Consider the following 19553-nt stretch of genomic DNA (forward strand, 5'->3'; position numbering starts at 1 on the left):
TCTAATTTCATAGATCAAGGAGATCTATGAGACAGGAGAGGGGCCCGCTGTTATGTACCAGGCTATGAGATGCTAGTGCTTCTCATAGTGTGAGATGTCTAACAATCCATTTTATGGGACACACAAAACCCATGATTTTACAGATATTATTGCATAGGATAAAGCTGAAGTAGATAGTGCCCATCTGAGTTTGTTTTTTTCCGTGAGTTACTTTAAATAAAAATATTAAAGAATAAAGCTTCAAGCAATACTCAGTTATGGCAAAGGCCATCAAGTGGGTTTTCAATGACTGAAACAGTGTTAAATGATAATACATTTATTCCTCACAACGTCTTTACAAATTAGAAACTAAAGTCCAAAGAAACGCTGGAATTCATTCAAGTCACAGAGCTACTAGGTGGTGATGCAGGATTCCGGTAGAGGTACTTAGGTCTCTGACTAAAGCTCTCCCTGACATCCTTTTGCATATATAGGAAAATTTAGTGTAATTACCCAAGTGTGAATGTCTGGCTTGTGTCTTTATACCCCACCTCATCTCCTTAAAAAGATTTATTTTCTAAACTAAATCTTCCATCTCCAGAAAAAGAAAAGGGGCATCAGAATGAATTTGGTATGTTTCAAAACCCGTTTATAAAACACACAAGAAAACAGACCTGCTTTCCTGCCTGGCTGAGTGAAACATTAATTCTTCACCTTGGCACCTCAACCTACAGCTGTAATAAGGGCCGTTATGCCCAAATAGGCCCTTAAACGGAAGACCTGCTGGGCAGAGACCCACTTTCCCAACCCGGCTCGACTGTGGCTGCTTTTTCTGCCAACTGACCAGGCTGAAGCAGCAGCAGGGGAGGAGGGACTGCAGGTAGGTGGGGAGGGGATCATTTTGAAAGCTCTAAATCCCTCCCAGGGAAGAAGCAGCTGCTCCTTGTTTTTCTAACATCTGTCCCATCTGTCCCCGACCGCACCTCACCCTTTGGAGGCTCGAACTAGCTGACCATGGATGTGACAAGGAAGCATTTCTGAAGGCCGGTTGGTGAGCGGAAATGAGCATAACCGCCACCAGAAAGTTTCTTTTATCGAGAAGAGGGCAGTTGGGGCTCTTCTGGAGTATAGCTGTCACCTTCCTTCATTTTTCTGAAAAACATACGGCTTTAACTGGCAGAATTGGGATTTGTAACATCACCCAAATCAGGCTGTACGCCCTAAGGACAATATGTCCTAGCGCCCAGTTTTTTATTTTCCCCTCCAGGGAAGCCACAGGCTGCTGATTTGTGGGACAGATGATACCGTAGAACTATACCACCTCTATAGAACAAGCTGTTCATAGCTTGCACGTGTGGCGTTTATGACGTTTAACAGCGTGTTGCTTGTATTTGACTCCCCTGCCAACACGATTCTTCTCGAGAATAGGGCCCTTATTTTTATTTAGGTATTTACCCCTCGTATTCAGAACCGTGGCTGGAACCTGGCAGCCATGAAATAGAAATTTATGAATGAACGAACGTTAACGAAGATAAAATAAACAGGGTGATTCATTCCGAAGACGGGAGCGGAGGGAAGGGTTTGGCCGTGAACTTAGTCGCCACGGGAGGCGCAGTCCCAAAGGTCAGCAGCTTCGGCTCCGGTCTCCGCAGATCCGGGTCTGCAAGCGGGCGCTAGCGCTCGGCTCCAAGCGAGGCCCCGAGCCTCTGAGACAGCCCGCCCCCAAGGCACACAAGGCCACGCCCCCTTCCCGGTCATTCCCTGGGCGAAGTCCGTTCCAGGCTTCGGGGTGGGGCCAGAAGGGCGCAGGCGCAATGCGCAGCGGAAGTAGCGACTCGGGAAATTAGAAGGAAGGAAAGGGGCCTGCCTGCCGGGCTTCGCAAAGGGCACCGCGCTCCTCCTCCGTGGCTTCCTCCACCTCAGGGGAGCTCCGGGCGGCCGCACGTGCCTCCCTGCCCAGGCTCCTCCCCTTCCCTCCCCCTGCCCGGGAGCGGCCGCGGGCTGCTTTCCTCTCCTCCAGCCGAGATGGCGCTCGACCCCTCAGGTACGGGGGCGGGACGCGGGGGTTGCTGAGGAGTCCGGGCCCGGGTCCCTAACTGTGGTCCTGCGGCTGGGGGCCGGTCTGGGAAAGGTGCCGAGCGCTGAGGTTGCACCGCTTCCGCAGACGGCTGCTCACGCCCGCCCGGCTGGCCGCTTTAGGGTTTCTGGCGGCCCCAGCGTCTTCCCCGCAGTCTTGGGTCATCGGCTCGCTCCTTGGGGTTAGGGTTAGGTGAAAGGCTTGGGTTTGTTGTCCAAGCGGTCGTCCATTTGTGTCTTACAAACATTTCCTTCTTAACGCGGCTGGTCTCATCTTTTTCGTCCCTCTGGGGGGCGGGGGGGGGTACTGACTCCTTTAAGTATCTGTAAGATAACTTAAAAACAACAATCCAAAGGACCCATCATTGTGGCAGGGGTCAGTTTCTTTAGAAAGGATCCCCAGGGTCTCGATCAGTTAGTGCTTCCAGCCCACTTCTATATGAGGCAGTAGTTTCCCTCGAATTCCCGTCCTTAAAGAAGCTCACCTGCGCTGCCTTTGCTTTAAGCTGTTTGTGTTACAGAAGCTCACGTACGGTATCTTTGTAGGCTATTCATGTAAGTATAGAGGACTTCGTTTTTGAAGGGGATGGTGATTGGTCTAGTCCACGCCCTTCGTTTATGAATAGGAAAACTGTTCATAAGGCGTTGGGAGGAGTAATGGCTTCAAACGTTTGGAGATTCAGAAATGGAAAACTCATTTGGTGGCTCTCAAGGAGAGCGGAAAATATATGTAGCCAACAAATAATAACATTTATTGAACGCTTTATTATCAAGCTAAGTATTCTCAATTATCCAGCAATAGTATGTGATATTGTAGACCATTTTATGGGTTATAAAACTGAGGCGGAGAGAGATTAGGGACTATTCTAATTTAAAGCATAAAAGAATTTCTGGAACACTTCACAAGCACACCAGTTTTGGGCCAGGTGATTGGAACAGACTTTATGAGGCCGTTAATAATTGATCTAGCCTTTAAAGGATAATTTCCAGTGGTTGGAGTTGGAGAGGAGGCGGCAGAATGAACAAATGTATAGGTGGTAAAATAAAATATCACTGTGTGATATTTAGTTGCAGAGTGTAAATGAGGGGTAAAAAAAATTAGGTTGGAAAGTAGATTGACGCCTATTACAATTCTAGTGTATCTGAGCTGAAAGTGACATTCAAAGTAATCTACAAATGAGGAAACAGACTCGGAGAGGTCAAAGGCTTTCATATGTCTATATTCTGAGTTTAGATACATGAAATTTAGAAAAAAGTCTCACTTGCTGTTTCCACTTTCTTACTGTCCAGTTACTCTTAACCCACTCAATCTTGTGGTGTGCCCACGTCCACACTGCTAATTGCTGGTAGAGCCCAAGCTGGAATAGAGCCCTGGTAATTTCATTTCCGGTTCCATGCTATAGACCATGCCTCTGATTAAAACAAAAACGGGAGTGCCCATTATATGTCACAAGCATACAATGGTAGAAGAAAGAAGACAGCCCACCCCTGAACCCCCATATATACTTTGCCAGATTATGATCAACATGAAGAAAATAAGCAGTATCGTGGTAGGTGGTGAAAAGAGGACTGACCTCAGAGTAGGCAGTGAAGAGCTCTATGAGGAAGTGTCCTTTGAATTGGAATCTGAAGGACAAGAGGAGGTAGTTATGTGAAGAGGTAGGGAAAGCGTATGCTGGGCAGTCAGAAGCAGCAAATGCTTAAAATGTTTGGAATGAGGGCCAGAGTGTGGAGGAGGTTCATAAGGAAGGATGTTGGGAAAGTAGGCAGGAGCTAGATGCTGCAGGACCTGGAAGGCCCTGATAAGAAAGCATTTGGACTTTTCCTGATGTTATCAAAAGTCTTTGGAGGCTTGCATTCATTCATTCATTCATTCATTCAATGTTTATTTTGAGAGAGAGTGTGCACGTGAGTGGGGGAGGGGCAGAGAGACAGAGGGAGAGAGAATCCCAAGCAGGCTCTACTCTGTGAACATGGAGCCCATCGTGGGGCTCAACTGACTGAGCCACCCAGGCACCCCTCAGAAGCCTCTGGAGGCTTTTATAGAGCACAGTGACAGGGCTGGCCCCCCTGCTCCGTCAGTGGAGTGTGCAACGCTTGATCTCAGGATTGTGAGTTTGAGCCCCATGTTGGGTGTAGAGATTACTTTACATTAAAAAAAAAAATGAGGGCAGTGGCACAATAGAAATGATGTCTTTACTACTCTGGCTGCAGTGGTAGCATGCAGTGTGGAGGAGTCCTGAGTGGAAGCAGGGAGACAGGTTAAGAGATGGTGGCAGTGGTCCAGGCTAGGTATGTTAGTGTCTTGGCCTGGAGTGGGATTAGAAAAGCTGGAAGGAGATAGAAAGCTTCAGTAGATGTTTTGGAGGACTAATTGACAGGACCTGCTGTTGCGTTGAATAAAGGTGGTGAGGCAAAGGGAGGCATTAGGGATAATTAGCAGGTTTTTTACTTTAGCAACTGGGTGACTGGTTATGGTCAAAGCTAACAGTATGATCATTGGAAACTTGTTAAGCAGAGACGGAAGCAAGATTGGAATGGGAAACAAAGTGGAGTCAGCAAGTAGGAAGTTTTGAAATATTCTTGTCGGTGTAAATTCCAGAATACAAATGTATTGAAGCCAGCTTTTTGTTTAAGTTCATTTGTGTTTGGTTCCTGGATTGAAGCATAGATTTACATTTTGCTATTTCTCTTGCTTTTTATACAGTGGTATGTGCCCACACTGAGGAGATGTGTTTCTGAGTAGATGAGTAGATAGGTCAATTGAGGTGAACATAGCCAAGTCTGTTTTTCCACTGATTTATGTTAGGTTTTAAAATTTTTTATGTTTGTTTATTTTTGAGAGAGAGAGAGGGAGAGGCAGAGAGAGGGGGAGACCCAGAATCTGAAGCAGGCTCCAGGCTCTGAGCTGTCAGCACAGAGCCCGACGCGGGGCTCGAACTCACAGACCACGAGATCATGACCTGAGCTGAAGTTGGCCGCTTAACCGACTGAGCCACTCAGGTGCCCCTATGTTAGATTTTTAAAAATCTTTTTTTAAGTTTTAAATTTGAATTACAGTATAGCTGACATAGTGGTATGTTAGTTTCAGGTGCACAATATAGTGATTCAACAATTCTATGCGCCACTCAGTGCTCACCGTGATAGGTGTACTTGTAATCCCCTTCACCTATTTCACCCACCCCCCACCCACCTCCACTGTGGTAGCCACCAGTTTCTCTGTAGTTAAGAGTCTGTTTCTTGGTTTGTCTCTCTCTCTCTTTTATTTTTATTTTTTCATTTGTTTGTTTTTTTAGTCTTACATTCCACATATGAGTGAAAACATATGGTATTTGTCTTTCCCTGACGGGACATATTTCGCTTAGCATTATGCTTTCTGGCTCCATGCCTGTTGTTCCAGAGGGCAAGATTTCATTCTTTTTTATGGCTGAATAAGATTCACACATCATATATACACACACATGGGAATATTATATGTGTGTGTGTGTGTGTGTGTGTGTGTGTGTGTATGTTTATACACACACACCCCACATCATCTTCATCCTCTCGTCTATTGATGGACACTAGGTTGCTTCCATAATTTGGCTGTTGTAAATAATGCTGCTGTAAACACAGGGGTGCATGTATCCCTTGAATTAATGTTTTTGAATTTTTTAACTAACTACCCAATATGATTGTTGGATCATAGGGTAGTTCTGTTTTTAACTTTTTGAGGAAACTCCATACTGTTTCCCACAGTGGCCACACTAGTTTGCATTCCCCGGCGTTCCTTTTTGTCCGCGTCTTCACCAACACTTGTGGTTTCTTGTGTTTTTGATTTTAGCCATTCTGACAGCATGAGGTGGTATCTCATTGTAGTTTTGATTTGCATTTCCCTGATGATGAATGACGTTGGGCATCTTTTCATATGTCTGTTGGCCATCTGGATGTCTTCTTTGGAAAAATGTTCCTTGTCCCTTTTTTAAATTGGAATATTTGTTTTTTGGGTGTTGAGTTGTATCAGTTCCTTACATATTTTGAATACTAACTCTTTATCAAATATGTCATTTGCAAATATCTTCTCCCATTCTGTAGGTTGCCTTCACTGGTTTATGTTAGATTTTTCAAAATCTTCACACAGGTTTGATCTTCATTTGGCAACAGCCTTTAACTACGTAGGGTCCACTTTTCTCTAGAAACTCAGAACCCAGCAGTGAAATGCAGGCTACATACTTATATGTAGTTTTATTTAAATTATTTTCCTTATTGTTAACATAGAGGTAATAAAGGCACGCTTTGTAAGTCTCTTAGCCGTACTTTGTTAGGTTCATTATTTTCTCTTACTATTTGAATGCAGAGAGAAAAAGCTGGAGGGGGTCCACAACACCCAAGAAAAGTGGCTGAGGAGGTTAAATTTTTAAAAACTACTAGTGTGTGGGTTGCGCTCCCAGATGTTCAGATTTAATTTGCTAAGCCTCTGACATTTTAAGATAGTCCATAGGCAGTTCTAATATGCAAACAGAGTAGAGGAGAAATCGCTGTTCTGAACTCTTCCACTTTATTGACTTAGTCTTTAGCTTTGTTTTCTTATCAGTCTGATCTTCGTATTTCCAGACGAAATTATCCCTACCTCTTTAGCCGTGAATGGTACCTCGATGGCTTGGTAATGGTGGTTAGTTTACGGCAGGCCATACACTGTCATCTTTGGGGTTATCTTTTCCACCGGTCAGAAATTATTTCTGTTTTTATTCAACAAAATTCTAGACATTAACCTCCTCTCATAACAAGTTTTAAAAGGGCCTGGTAATGGAAAGTCAAGCCTAGGGCTGTACTAAAGAACACCCAGTTATTTCTTTGCTGTTTCCAGATTCCAGATACATTTTCCCACATGACTGTATTCCCAGATCACAAACTCCAGAAACCTGGGCCTAATAATTTTGCTTATTTTCTCTAATAACTATAAGGGCTTCCTTTCTTTTTTTGTTGTTTTTCTTGTATGGTTCCCTCTTTTAGGGGGTAGGGAGTTTCCCTTCCCTTGTCCGTTAGTGTGGATTCATTCTCTACTTGTGCATGATGGAGCGATAGCAGCAGAGAGAAGTTTGCTTAATGGTGTGTGTGTGCCACTTTATTGGTGTTTTCCAGAAATCTAATAAGGGGAGGAAGATGGGACAGTTGTAGGGCTCAGGGAGTAGAAAGTGGGGTCAGGAATTTCATGATATTCCATGAGTAGAATATGAAGGCATATCTTGGGAGGATGTCGTCAGGGCAGCTCTTAGAGTATTTAGATTGCAGGGGTTCTTTTAGTGGTTCCTATGGGGATGTAGGTAGATTAGCTTTAGGAAATTCTTACTTTTTAAGTGAGACACCTAAGCAGGTTTAAAGAATCTTTTCTGAGAACACTGTGATTCATACGTAAAAGGTTATGTAGTTGATTAGAAAATTTTTGATTTGATTATGGCTTCTGTATCTGGATAGTATCAATTACGTTGGCATTTCAGAGCTAAAAGTATGTTTAACTTATAAATTTTATGTATTTTTGTTTTTTTTTTTAGTTTATTTACTTTGAGAGAGACAGAGACAGCCTGAGTGGGGGAAGGGCAGAGAGCGAGGGAGAGAGAATCTCAAGCAGGGTCAGTGCTGCCAGTGCAGAGCCTGGCACAGGCTCAAACCCACCAAACTGCAAGCTCATGACCTGAGCCAAAACCAAGAGTCAGATGCTTAACCGACTGAGCCACCCAGGCTCCCCTCACTTGTAAATTCTGTATATTTCTAAACTCAGAGTATACTTGTGATGAGAGTTGTACATCGTGAATCAGGAAATGTTTTGTAAACGAGTTCAAGGAATTTGAATTTTATCCTGAGAACCGTGGGAAGATACTCCAAATTTTTAGGCAAGTAGAACATGCTTTCATTTTTTGTTTACCTGACTTTTCATTAGATCCAGGTTATGTGTTCTCAGCAGGATACTGTAGAAGTGGTATCGTGTCTTTCTCGTGGTATCGTGTCTTTCTCGTGGTATCACATCTGGAGGTATATGACATCTTTCTGTCTCTCATGGATTATACTAAGTTTGATCAGTCAGGGGCTTGTCCCATTGCTTTCCTTTGTTTTTCCTCTCTTGTAATTAATAAGTAATTTGTGGAGAGTACAATCTAATTTAAGACTATGCAGATATCCATTCCTCATGGAAGTGTCCCTTTTGATATAGTATCCATTGATGATTTTTGCGTGTTTCAGTCTTTCCTTAATGGTTGCAGAATGGTGATTTTCTGCCTCCAGCATTTTCTCCACATTGTTTGATCAGTAGGTTGTTGCTCTTTTGCTGTAAGCAAGAGACCACTTTGTTTCTTGTTCATTTATTTATAGATTCATTATAGGTGTGGACTCATGAGTTCCTATTTTTCCAGGGGTTTGTAATTTGTTACTGTATGTAATTATTGTGGTGCTTACATTTTCCCAGATTTGGCCAGTGAGAGAGTTCCTTTAAACTCGCTTCTGGGCCCTTGTGATATGTTCCCATCCTGTTTTTGAGCATTTTCTCTTTTTCTCACACAAAGTATTTCTGGTTCATCTCTTACCTATTCTGGCCCATCCATAGAATTAGTCATTTCTTTGACAAACCCTGCTTCCTTTGTTTGGTCATGACATCAGAGAACAAGGTCTGGGTACCATTGGATGTTTTACATGCAAATGATTTGTTAATGGAGTGCTGTTAGAAAAAAACCTGTAAGGGAACAAGGACACAGGACAGGGAAGGGGAGGAAGCTCAGCAAGGATGTGGTTTCAGGGAAGGCCTGTCGCAACCTGATGGGTTCTGGTGCACCACAAAGCGCAGGGCCTGTCCCACTTTGGAGGCCAGGGTGCTGGGCTTTTGTGCCATGTGGCAGTCCTTGCCCATGGCAGGAGACTGGGAGAGGGGCCACAGGAAGGAGAGCTGCCATGCCCGAGGGCCGTCCTGCGAAGGTTGCAGGTGTGAAGGCTTCAACATTCTCTGTCCTAAAAATCATTTCTCTGAAGCCACTAGGAACCTTTGTTCAGGTAGTGAGAGTTCAGATAGTGGTAGGTCAGGTAGGAAGGGGTACTTGCACACATATGTAAATACACACGTGTGTGCTCTGAGTCCAGGTGTGAAGTATCATGGGGTTGTGGTAATGACATTGGCCTAAGCTATACCTAACATATACCAAACCGTGCTTTGTGTTTTTCCCTCCAGGCCATTTGACATGCTGTTCCTTCTTTTTAGAATCTTCCCTCTCTTACATCCCCAAATCTGTCTAGTTCTTGTTCATTTTTCACACGTCACTTTATTTATTAAACAAAATTTTTTTTAAGCTGTACTTACTTTGAGAGGGAGAGAAAGTGCATGAGCACGCAGGAATGGGGGAGTGACAGAAAGAGGAGGAGGAGGAGAATCCCAGGCAGGCTCTGCACAGTCAGTGTGGAACTCGATGTGAGGCTGGAACTTAGGAACTCTGAGATCATGACCTGAGCCCAAATCAAGAGTTGGCCGCTTAACCAACTGAGCCACCCAGGCGCCCCCACACCTTATTGTAGAATCATTTGCATGATTCCACCGTCTTTCAAGAAACAATTTTAAAAATATTTGAAATTTCTGAAAACTACCAAACTATCAAATAATCTGGGTATAGAGTTTCCATTCTAGATCGAGATTTTTCCTTGAGAAGTAAAGTGAAACCTACAGGTATGATTTGTCTGTATGTATCAAATAATTTGAGAGATGAAGAAAAATGTCAGGTGGAGAATGAAAGTATTTAACTGTAGTAAACAGTAAATGTTTTCCATATGATTTCACGTCTTTACGTTTACTGGAGACGAGATGATTAGAAAAGATAAACTAGTTAATTACATCTAAACAGCGAGAGATTGCCCACCAATCCTGGGAGAAGCACCCAGTTGAATTTGGGAATGAGTAAGGATGCCTTCTTGTTTTAGACTTTGTCATTAACCTCAGGCCCTATTCTAAGTGGCATAATCTCAGGTTTGAGGATGCTGGGGTAAGGAGAGAAGGGTTCTCAGATAACTGCTAAAGCTTCTTAAGCTTCAAACCTCTATGATTGTAAATACTTGGCAGTTGGTCTCAAGGGGTTCTTTCACCACAGGAGAATAACTTCCAAGTTTATGTTCCCAGTGACTGGATTAGTATCCTTATTGTAGAATCCTCTAAGTTTATGGACGTCAAAAAAATGCAAGAAATATTACCTTCTGCTTGATATAAGTGGATCAATCCGTGCCAAATAAGAACATTGATTCCCAAATTAACCTTCTCCCCCCACCAGCCCTGATTATATTTTAGCATTTTTATTTATATTTCCAGGATTTTATTTACATTCAGTACTACACATAGGATAGTATTGGTTTCAGGAGTAGAATGTAGTGATTTATCACTTACATCCAACACCCAGTGCTCACCACAAGTGCCTTCCTTAATGCCCAGCCCCCATCTAGCCCACCTCTCACCCACCTCCCCTCCAGTAGCTCTGTTTGTTCTCTGTAGTTGAGAGTCTCTTATGGTTTGCCTCCCACTATTTATCTTATTTTACTTTTCCTTCCCTTCCCTTATGTTCACCTGTTCTTATTTTAATATTTTTAAGTAGAGATTGATGGAAAAACAATTTAAGAACATGGTATTTAATATCCTGCATTGTGTTTTTGCTGAGAAACTTAGATTTTTTTTACGGATCAAAGGATATGTTAATTAAGCATGTTGAAATGTAGAGTTTCGAATGTTTATGTTGGCTGCAGCATGAGGAACCTAGCCTGTTTTACTTATCTCTGTGTATACAGTCCCTAGCATGGTGACTGATGCCTAGTAGGTGCCTAATAAATATTTGTTAACAGAATGAATATTATCAGATATTGAAACTCTCATAATCATGTGTCATTTTTTAAACAGTTTACATATTTACCATGTGCCAGCCATTAGAGGGAATTATAGAGATGAGTTAGACATGGGCTTGAACCCCATCAAATTTAAGTTTCATGCAGCTTTCTTGCTCTAGCTACATATTGGAATCATTTGTGGAGCTTTTAAAAATACCAATGCCTGGGTTTATCCCAGCATTTCTGATTTAACTGGTCTGGGTGGTACCCAGGCATCAGAATTTTTAAAGCACTCTCAGGTGGTTTGTTAGATGCAGCTAAAATTGAGAACTTCTGGTACCAAAATCTGTCTTAAATCTGTTCAGCCTAGTATAACAGCATACATAGCACAGACTGAGCGACTTAAACAACAGAAATTTATTTTAACACAGTTCCGGAGGCTGGGAAGTCCGAGCTCAAGGTGCTGGCCGATTTGCTTGCTGGTTCTTCTTCCTACAAGGCCACCTGTCGGATTAGGGCCTTGCGCATATGATCTCTTTGGACACTTAATTGCCTCTTGAAATACAGTCACATTAGGGTTTAGAGCTTCAGTATGATTGGGGTGGGGAAAGTGGGACAGAATTCAGTCCATGGCGACCACCAATCTGTCGGGAGAAGAAGGTTGCACAGATGCTGTGACATTGTATGTTAGATCCGGATGTGATGAGAGCCAGAGCATTGGTGCATACAAAATCTTGGGCTTACGGAAGGAGAGAGCACTTTCAGGTGCTGGGGTCAGGCAGAGCTTTGGGAGGGAATAAGTATTGAGTTTGGTTTTAAATCAGAAGACCTTGGTAAGAAAATCAGAGGTAGAAGATGGAAAATAAAGGCAGAAGACTGAGCTGGAGTTTGATTTGCTGCGTAATGTTGCAAGATGGCTTTGAGCTTTCTGAGCCTCTGCTCAGAAGTACCTTCTCCTGCCTGTGGTGACGTTTGTAAAACAACTCCTACCGCTCCTTCCTTCCTTCTGCAAATATTTATTGTGCCTCTTCTGGGCACCCTATACACATAAGCTGCTTTTTTTTAAGCAAGGAGGATAACGTAACCATCAGGATGGCAGAATGAAGATTTAAATTGTTGAAATTTTAAGTTGAAATTGTGGTGGCTGGTAAGGCTTGGAAATTGCCGGTAGCTGCTTGATAAGGTGGGCAGAGTAGATTTGGATATGGAAATAAGCACTGGGAACATGGCATGAACAACGGCATCTTTAAAGGTAGAACCTTGTGGGATAGCCGCAAGAGGAGTGGGAGCAGATCTTACCTTGGAAGCGTTCATCCTTTTCCTAGGATTATTGCCGTTTTTCAGAATATTTTTGAGACTCCTTTAGGGTTTGCCTTCAGCCTGTACAGTCCGTTCATCTCAACATCCTCATTTAGGGGAAATTTATTGTTTAGAAGAGACCTGGTATTTCAGCCAAGGTTGTTGGCCAGAGGAAATCATCCTGGGAAATGCTCCTCCCCAAAAGAAGTTGTATTGTGGGACTCGTTTTCCCGTTAACGCACACTGGCTCTGAAGGCCACGCCAAGAAGTATGAGTGGCGTGAGCAAAATTTGAATCTTTGAAGTAAGCGAATAACCTGTGGGTGTAAAACTAATCCCCCCACTCTGTTACAAAGTGGCACAGGGTTTTTGTTCTGTTTTGTTTTTGTAGAAATGTTATGAAGTATTATAAGATGAAAAAGAAATGGTGGAGTCGAGTGGCCAGAGGCACTGAGGAGCAGTCATAGATTTGAGGATAGTCTACCGTGTTCTAGATGTACATCAGAAAAATCAGTTAGGTGTGAATTGCTGAGAAAGCACAGGCATCCTGACATTTCTTCCTTTCTCAAATACCGACTCCTGTCTCCCACAACACTGCTGATTTTCTACTAGAAAATCAGGAAAAGATAGTCTTGAAGTTTTACCGAAGTTTTACCGTAAATGTGAAACCTTCTCATTCACGAAATTATGGCCACCGTGGACATTGCAGCATGCTGCTAAAATTGGCATGTCTTCCTGCATAAGTTGATTTCCTGCTTTGGTAGACTTTTAATTGGTTGTCCCCTTTTGGCCTCGTCATGGGTTAAAGTAATGTGGGTGGAAGAGGAAGTTTTCACACCTAGCAATCTGCAGAATCTGAGGTCCAAGAAATAGGTGCTTTTGGGAAGTGGGCACATCTAGTGTGAACTAGGTGGTTATTAGCAGTGAAAGCTGATAGGACAAAGTAGTTCAAATGAAGCATACTATTGTGAGGGATAGGTGGTATTTGACCCAGAAGCCAGACAGAAACAGGCACATCTCTCTTGTTGATGTGCTTTCCATGTTTTGTTTAAGGGTGAGCTTATAGGACATTAGATTGTTACCGATTGAGCTAATACATGATGTTTACTTTCTTTGAAGACATTTTTTTTTTCCAGCCAACTGACAAATGGCTCCGTGTGTGTGTGTGTGTGTGTGTGTGTTTTCTCTTTTAAATAATTTTCTACATGGTAGGAATCAGAGGATCACCATTCCGTTTACCTTTACTTTTTGATCAGAAAATCTAAAGAGTGAATTTTTTATTTTTGCTTGTGCTTCTGAAGTTCCTGAAACGCCCTTACTGCGTAAGGGTTGTTTCACCCTTAACTTCAGAAACTCAGACAACCTTGTTTGTTGGAATCCCCTTAAGTAGGCCATCACCCCATGTGTGTGGTGCGTCGCGGAAGGGAATTCGGGACCTGGGCTACGTGATCTTGGCATTGCCAGTTTATCACACTTGGGCCGTTTCACCTCTGGGAGCCTCCACTCCTTTATCTGCAAACTTGAATAAAGCACTTCACCTGGGAGGGCTGTTAAGTAGGCTGCAGGGCATTGATCACCCTCACGTGGAGGTTTCGTAGCCGGAGGCAGGCGGGAATATTGTGGGGAAGGAAATCTATCCCATCACTGACTTCCTTTTCCAGTTTCGTTTTGTCCATTCACGTTTGGCTTGGAGGAAAGAATGTGAAAGGAACACTGATCTTGGCTGTCTTAATTTTCCCTGAGTACCTCTGCCCCTCACCCCCCTTCCTCATTTTATTATAGCAAGAAGGTACCAACAAGCTGGCAAGACCATGGAAATCCGATCCCTATTTTTGGGCTGTCGAGGAGAACTGGAGTCCGCTAGTCTTCCTGGTGCGAATCGCTTCTTGGAAATGTAGCAGTTGAGAACTCTGGTCTTTGTGTAGTGTTCATGTTACTATCTGCCCTGGGGCACTTGGATTTGAGGCTCTTGGTAGCTAGTAAAGAAGAGGAATCTAAAGATAGAAACTGTTGCTAAAGAGAACACTTGCGTATTTACTGCAAGCATTTTTCTTGTTTTTCCTCCAGAGTAACAGTAGTGTGGAAAGGTCTTCAGGAGCAAATAAATAGAACTGGAAAGTTAAAAAAAAAAAAAAAAAAAGTGGCATTATCTAAACAAGAATCAAATTAGTTAAATTAGAACATTTTCACTATTGAAAAGGCATACCTTGCCCTTCAGGTGTCACTTCTTTCCAGTCAAAGATTCTGTAATATTCTGATTTGCCTCACTGTTATCTTTGTGGATTCATAGCAAGTGTTGTTGTCAGTAGATTTCTAATCTACTACTGCCATACTACAAGAACATGTGAGCCCCAAAGCAAAATCTGAGCTAACAAATTCAGCCAGTGAAAAAGGTGAAAATTGACTTTCAGGTGATGATAGAATGTTGAGAAGTTAGAGCTTTGGAAATTTTCCCTGGTGGTGTTATCCTGATTCTTTATCTCAGTATAAATTCATATGACTATATATAGTAGCAAACTCTCAAAATTTGATTTTTTTTCAGACTCTTATACAAATGTATAACATATGCATCACATTGACTTTGAGAGAATCGCTCTGTAATTTTATGAATAAAAAGTACCATCTTTACAGTGTTTGTGGTGTTGAAGATAGCTTTGTAATACGTATAAAACCATAATTAATATACTCAGTGGTTGATATGCTACCAAGTGGGAAAATCTTTAGCAGAATTTATAGATTTTTAAGCCTGTTATTTCTGATTTAACACCAGGACTTTGGAAAATCTAAATCAGTTCTCATATGATTCTAGAATTGTTTTTTTGCCCTAGGAGGTTTTAGAGGAATGAGAGAAGTTTTTGAGAGGAATCAGGAGAAGTTTTTGCAAGCCATTTAAAAACCGTGTTTAAATAGGAATTATAACCTAGAATTCATTATATAGGTAAATTTCTATTATAATTTCTTATGGAAAAATGGTTTAATATTATACAGCTGTGTCTGTATTTAAGGAAGTGATTAAAAAATTGGTACTTTTGTTATCTAAGACCACTGCAAAATTTATAGAGCGAAAGGTGGATTCATTAGGACACATTATTAATAAGTTGTATAGATTAAAACTATGTAAGCGAAAGGAAGAGGTAACATTTCAAAATTGATTTTATAAAATAGGTCAGTATATCACAATATTTCTTCTACTCCATTCAGTAATTATCGTGTTAATCACTGATGCCTCATATGATGTATGCTGCAGACCAGGAGGAAAGAAGTATGTGGAGATAGCCCCCAGTTTTATTATTTCCCTTCAAGGAGAGATCAGCTTTCCACTCCGCAGGATGTCTCACAGGCATCTGAAATTCACCATGTCCACAGCTGAATTCCTCTCCCCCCTGGTGTTTCCTTTTGTGTTCCCTGTGTCAGTGAGTGGTCACAGCGATTTCACCAGGAGCCAGAAAACTGGGAACCTTCTTTGAATCCTCTTTATTTAGTCCCTATAAGCCCTGGGCATCTTGTAGGATCTCCCTTGCAACTGTCCTTTTTCGCTCCATCCATACTTACAGTGCCTTTTTCTCATCTTAAACAGTAGCTCTGGCAAAGCTAAGGAGAAAGAGAAGGCTTAAATAGGCCGGATTTCAGCAAAGCATGATCTGGGCAAAATCTGGTAAGGCCTGTAAACTATGAGTGGTTAGTAACATTTTCAAAGGGTCGTTTAAAAAAAAAAAAAAAAAAAGGAACATAGGTGGTAAAGATGGTCTGTAGCCTGCAAAGCTTGAAGTATTCACGGTCTGGTCCTTGACTAGAAATAGTTTGTTGAGCTCTGGTGTAAGCAGTGAAAACTGGGAAACAAGTATAGGTATGGGAAAGAGGGAAAATATCATGTGAATATCTTCCTATCATTATTTTGAGTATTTAGATGAAATGGATAGTTTCCTTGAGAAATAGAAATTTATTAAAACTGCAACTGACTTAAAAATAAATAAAAAGCTCTTAGGAAATGGAATCAGTCGTTAAAGCTCTCTTTGTGTCTGTCTCTCTCCCACGTACTCCAAGACCTAGGCCCTAATAGCTGGTGTACCACCAGAGACCATAGGGCTATTGCGTGTATGTTCACATACACACATACACACATACATATGTATATGGCCAGATACTGGCTCATGTAAATGGGGGGGGGGGGGGGGGGGGGCTAGTTGGGCAAGTCTGAAACGCGTAGGGCAGACCAGGCTATCAGAACAGCATTGGAATTCTTGGTTGTGAGCTGAAGCTATAGTTCCCAGATGGAATTCTGTTCTTAAGGCTTTTCAACTGATTGTATCAGGCCCACCCACATTATCTAGGATAATCTCCTTTGCTTAAAGTCAACTGATTATAGACTTTAATCACATCTGCAAAGTACCTTCACAGCAATACCTGGATTAGTTTGAATAACTGGAGACTGTAGCCTTGCCAAGTGGAATCATAAAACTGACTGTCACAGGTGGTTTCTATCAGACTTTAAAGAAACTGATAATGGGGTGCCTGGGTGGCTCAGTCGGTTAAGCCTCTGGCTCTTGATTTCTTTGGCTCAGGTCATGATCTCATGGGTCATGAGATTGAGCCCCACGTTGTGTGGGACTCTGCTCTGACAGCAGGGAGCCTGCTTGGAACTCTCTCCCTTTCTCTCTGCCATCCCCTGCTTGTGCTTGCTTGCTCTCAAAAGAAAGAAAGAACGAACGAATTGATAATAGTCTTTATTTTATACGGTGTTCCAGAGAAAATGAAGGAAAGGAAAGGTCCCTAGTTTATTGTTTAAATAATGTAACTGAGATACCAGAGCAATACAGAGGAAAATCATAGGCAAATCTCAACATGAAGATGACTATAAAAATTCTAAACAAAATTTGAACATCCAAGACAGATGTGCTGTTAATTTCTGCTTACCATTTTACTAAAGGACAGAGCCAGAAAAGAAGAGCTGCAGAGCTGTCCCTGTGATTGTGTACATAGAAATTGGAAGAGACAGTTGACAATTTATTAGAACTAATGAGAGTTAAGTAAGACTGTGTTGGGTTGTAAGAACAATATAAAAAATTCAGGTGAACCTATATAATAGCATTAAATAATTACATGTTGCTTATGAAAAGGTTACCTTTACCAGTATAAGTAAATCTAATAAAAGAACAGTGTCTTTAAGGAGAGAATTATAAAACTTTTTGTCTACTTAATTTCTGATAGTTGTGTGTTAAAATCACACAAAGTTGTGATAGTTGTGTGTTAAAATCATTATGAGAACAGATTTTTAAAAATGTTTTACAGCTAATCTATTCTAAATTGAGGTAAAATGTACAGTAAAATTTATAGATTGTGAGTTTTGTTAAATGTATACAACCCAATCAGGACATCCGCAAAAGAATATCCTTCTCAACTCCCATAGATAACCAGTGTTTTGTTTATCACCATAGATTTTTTTTCATGTTCTTGAATCATGTGGTAGGTACTTTTGCACCTGGTTTCTTGTTCTCAACAGAGTTTTTGAGATTCACCCACATTGAGTATATCAGTAGTTAATTCTTTTGCATTGCTAAATAATATTCAGTTGGGCATTTAGGTTGTTTCCAATTTGGGGCTATTAGGAATGCTTCCATAAACAGACTTGCACAAGTCATTTTCTGGAAACATGTTGTCATTTGGGTTGGGTGAATGAATACCTAAGAGTGGAAAGTAGGAAGGTAGGTTAGGTGTATATTTCACTATAACTTAAGCAGTTTTCCAAAGAATTTATCTTTTCACACTCTTACCAGCAATATATGAAAGTTCCAGTTGCTCCACATTCTAATATTTGGTGTTGTATTTTTAATTTTAGTCATCTTCGTGGGTATGAAATAGTATCATGGGGTTCATTTGTGTTTTCTCCATGACTAATGATTTTAAACAAACACCTGTTCATTTACTTATTTACAGCTTGTCTATATTGTTTTCAAAGAGTCCATTCAAACCTTTTGTCCCTTTTGTACTGGGTGGTTTGTATTTTTGTAATTGATATGTAGGAGTTATTTATATATGCTAAATTCAAGTCCTTGTCAAATCTCTCTCTATTGATCTGTGTCTCTGTCTATATACTGTGAACATTTTCTTCTGGTTTGTGGCTTGTCTTTTAATTTTCTTCACGGTGTTTTTTTTGATGAACAGCAGATTTTATATTTGATGAAATCAAATTTATCCTTTTTCCCTTTGTGTCTTTAAAATATTTTTGTCTACTCCGAGGAGTTGAAGTTTTTTGTTTTTGAGTTTTTGTTTGGTTGGTTGGCTTAATAGTTTTAGTTTTTATATTTAGGTTTGTGATCTGTGGCAAATTAACTTTTTTGGGTATTGTGAAGTAGGAGGTCAGATGGTTCAGACTGATCCTCTCCCCTCAGTGTTTATCTAGGTGTCTTTATCACCATTTGTTGAAAATGCTTTTATTTTCTCATTAAGTAGCCTTGGTGAATTTGTCAAAATAAAGTGACTGTATAAATGTGGAAGCATTTCTGGACTCTATTACATTAATCTATTTGTTTATCCAAATTCTCTCCAGTACTACACCACTTTGATTGCCCTAGCTTTGTAGTAAGACTTGAAATCAGGGACTGGAAGTCATCCAAATTTGTTCTTCTGTTTTAATATTGTTTTGGTTATTCTCACTCCTTTTGTCTTCTACATTTTTAAGCTTTTTTAAAAATTATAACTTTAGGGGTGCCTGGGTGCTTCAGTCAGTTGAGCATCCAACTTGGGCTCAGGGCATAATCTCACTGTTGGTGGGTTTGAGACCCACATCGGGCTCTGTGTTGACAGCTCAGAGCCTGGAGCCTGCTTGGGATTCTGTGTCTCCTTCTCTCTCTGCCCCTCCCCTGCTTGCACTCTGTCTCACTCTGTCTCTCAAAAATAAATGTAAAAAGAAAATTAAAAAAAATAAAATTATAATTTTATTTTGCAATAATTTATCAAGCTGTGAAACATGACATTTTTCATGTAGTTTTTCTCCAGCTTTTCCTAATGCTATTTTCTCTCATAACCATGGTACAGGTCTTCAGTGAGTATGATACTGCCTTCAGAAGAGCAAAAATTGGTATTGGAGGGAGAAAATAATCTTGTTTTAATGTACTGTTATGCATGCAGTGTTCCTGTGGTATTAACATTTCATGGGGAGCATTAGTGATAAGGAAGGTCTACAAAGGGCTCTTAGAATGAAAAAGTTGGGACACACAGCTATAATTAATTGTGCCTAAGAAAACCAGGAATTGACACTAGTATGCTAACTCGGGTACATGTCTTAGTTGAGCTATACCAAATTTTACATGTGTGTGTGTGTAGTTCTATGACATTTTATTACATATGAAGACGAAAGCAACCATGATCGCAATCAGCATA

The 19553-nt window shown here is 41.2% G+C and overlaps 1 protein-coding gene across 1 annotated transcript in view; it reads left to right on the forward strand.

Moving 5' to 3' along the window:
* The first annotated feature begins 1697 nt into the window (after positions 1–1697).
* The window catches only part of CMC1 (C-X9-C motif containing 1), an 88235-nt gene continuing 70379 nt past the window's right edge, over positions 1698–19553 (forward strand). Inside the window, exon 1 of the mRNA XM_049628931.1 lies at positions 1698–2023. Coding sequence (XP_049484888.1) covers positions 2005–2023 — 19 coding nt within the window. The 5' untranslated portion in view covers positions 1698–2004. The remainder of the gene's footprint in view (positions 2024–19553) is intronic.

This window comes from Panthera uncia, chromosome C2 (genome assembly GCF_023721935.1).
Source record: "Panthera uncia isolate 11264 chromosome C2, Puncia_PCG_1.0, whole genome shotgun sequence".
NCBI lineage: Eukaryota > Metazoa > Chordata > Mammalia > Carnivora > Felidae > Panthera > Panthera uncia.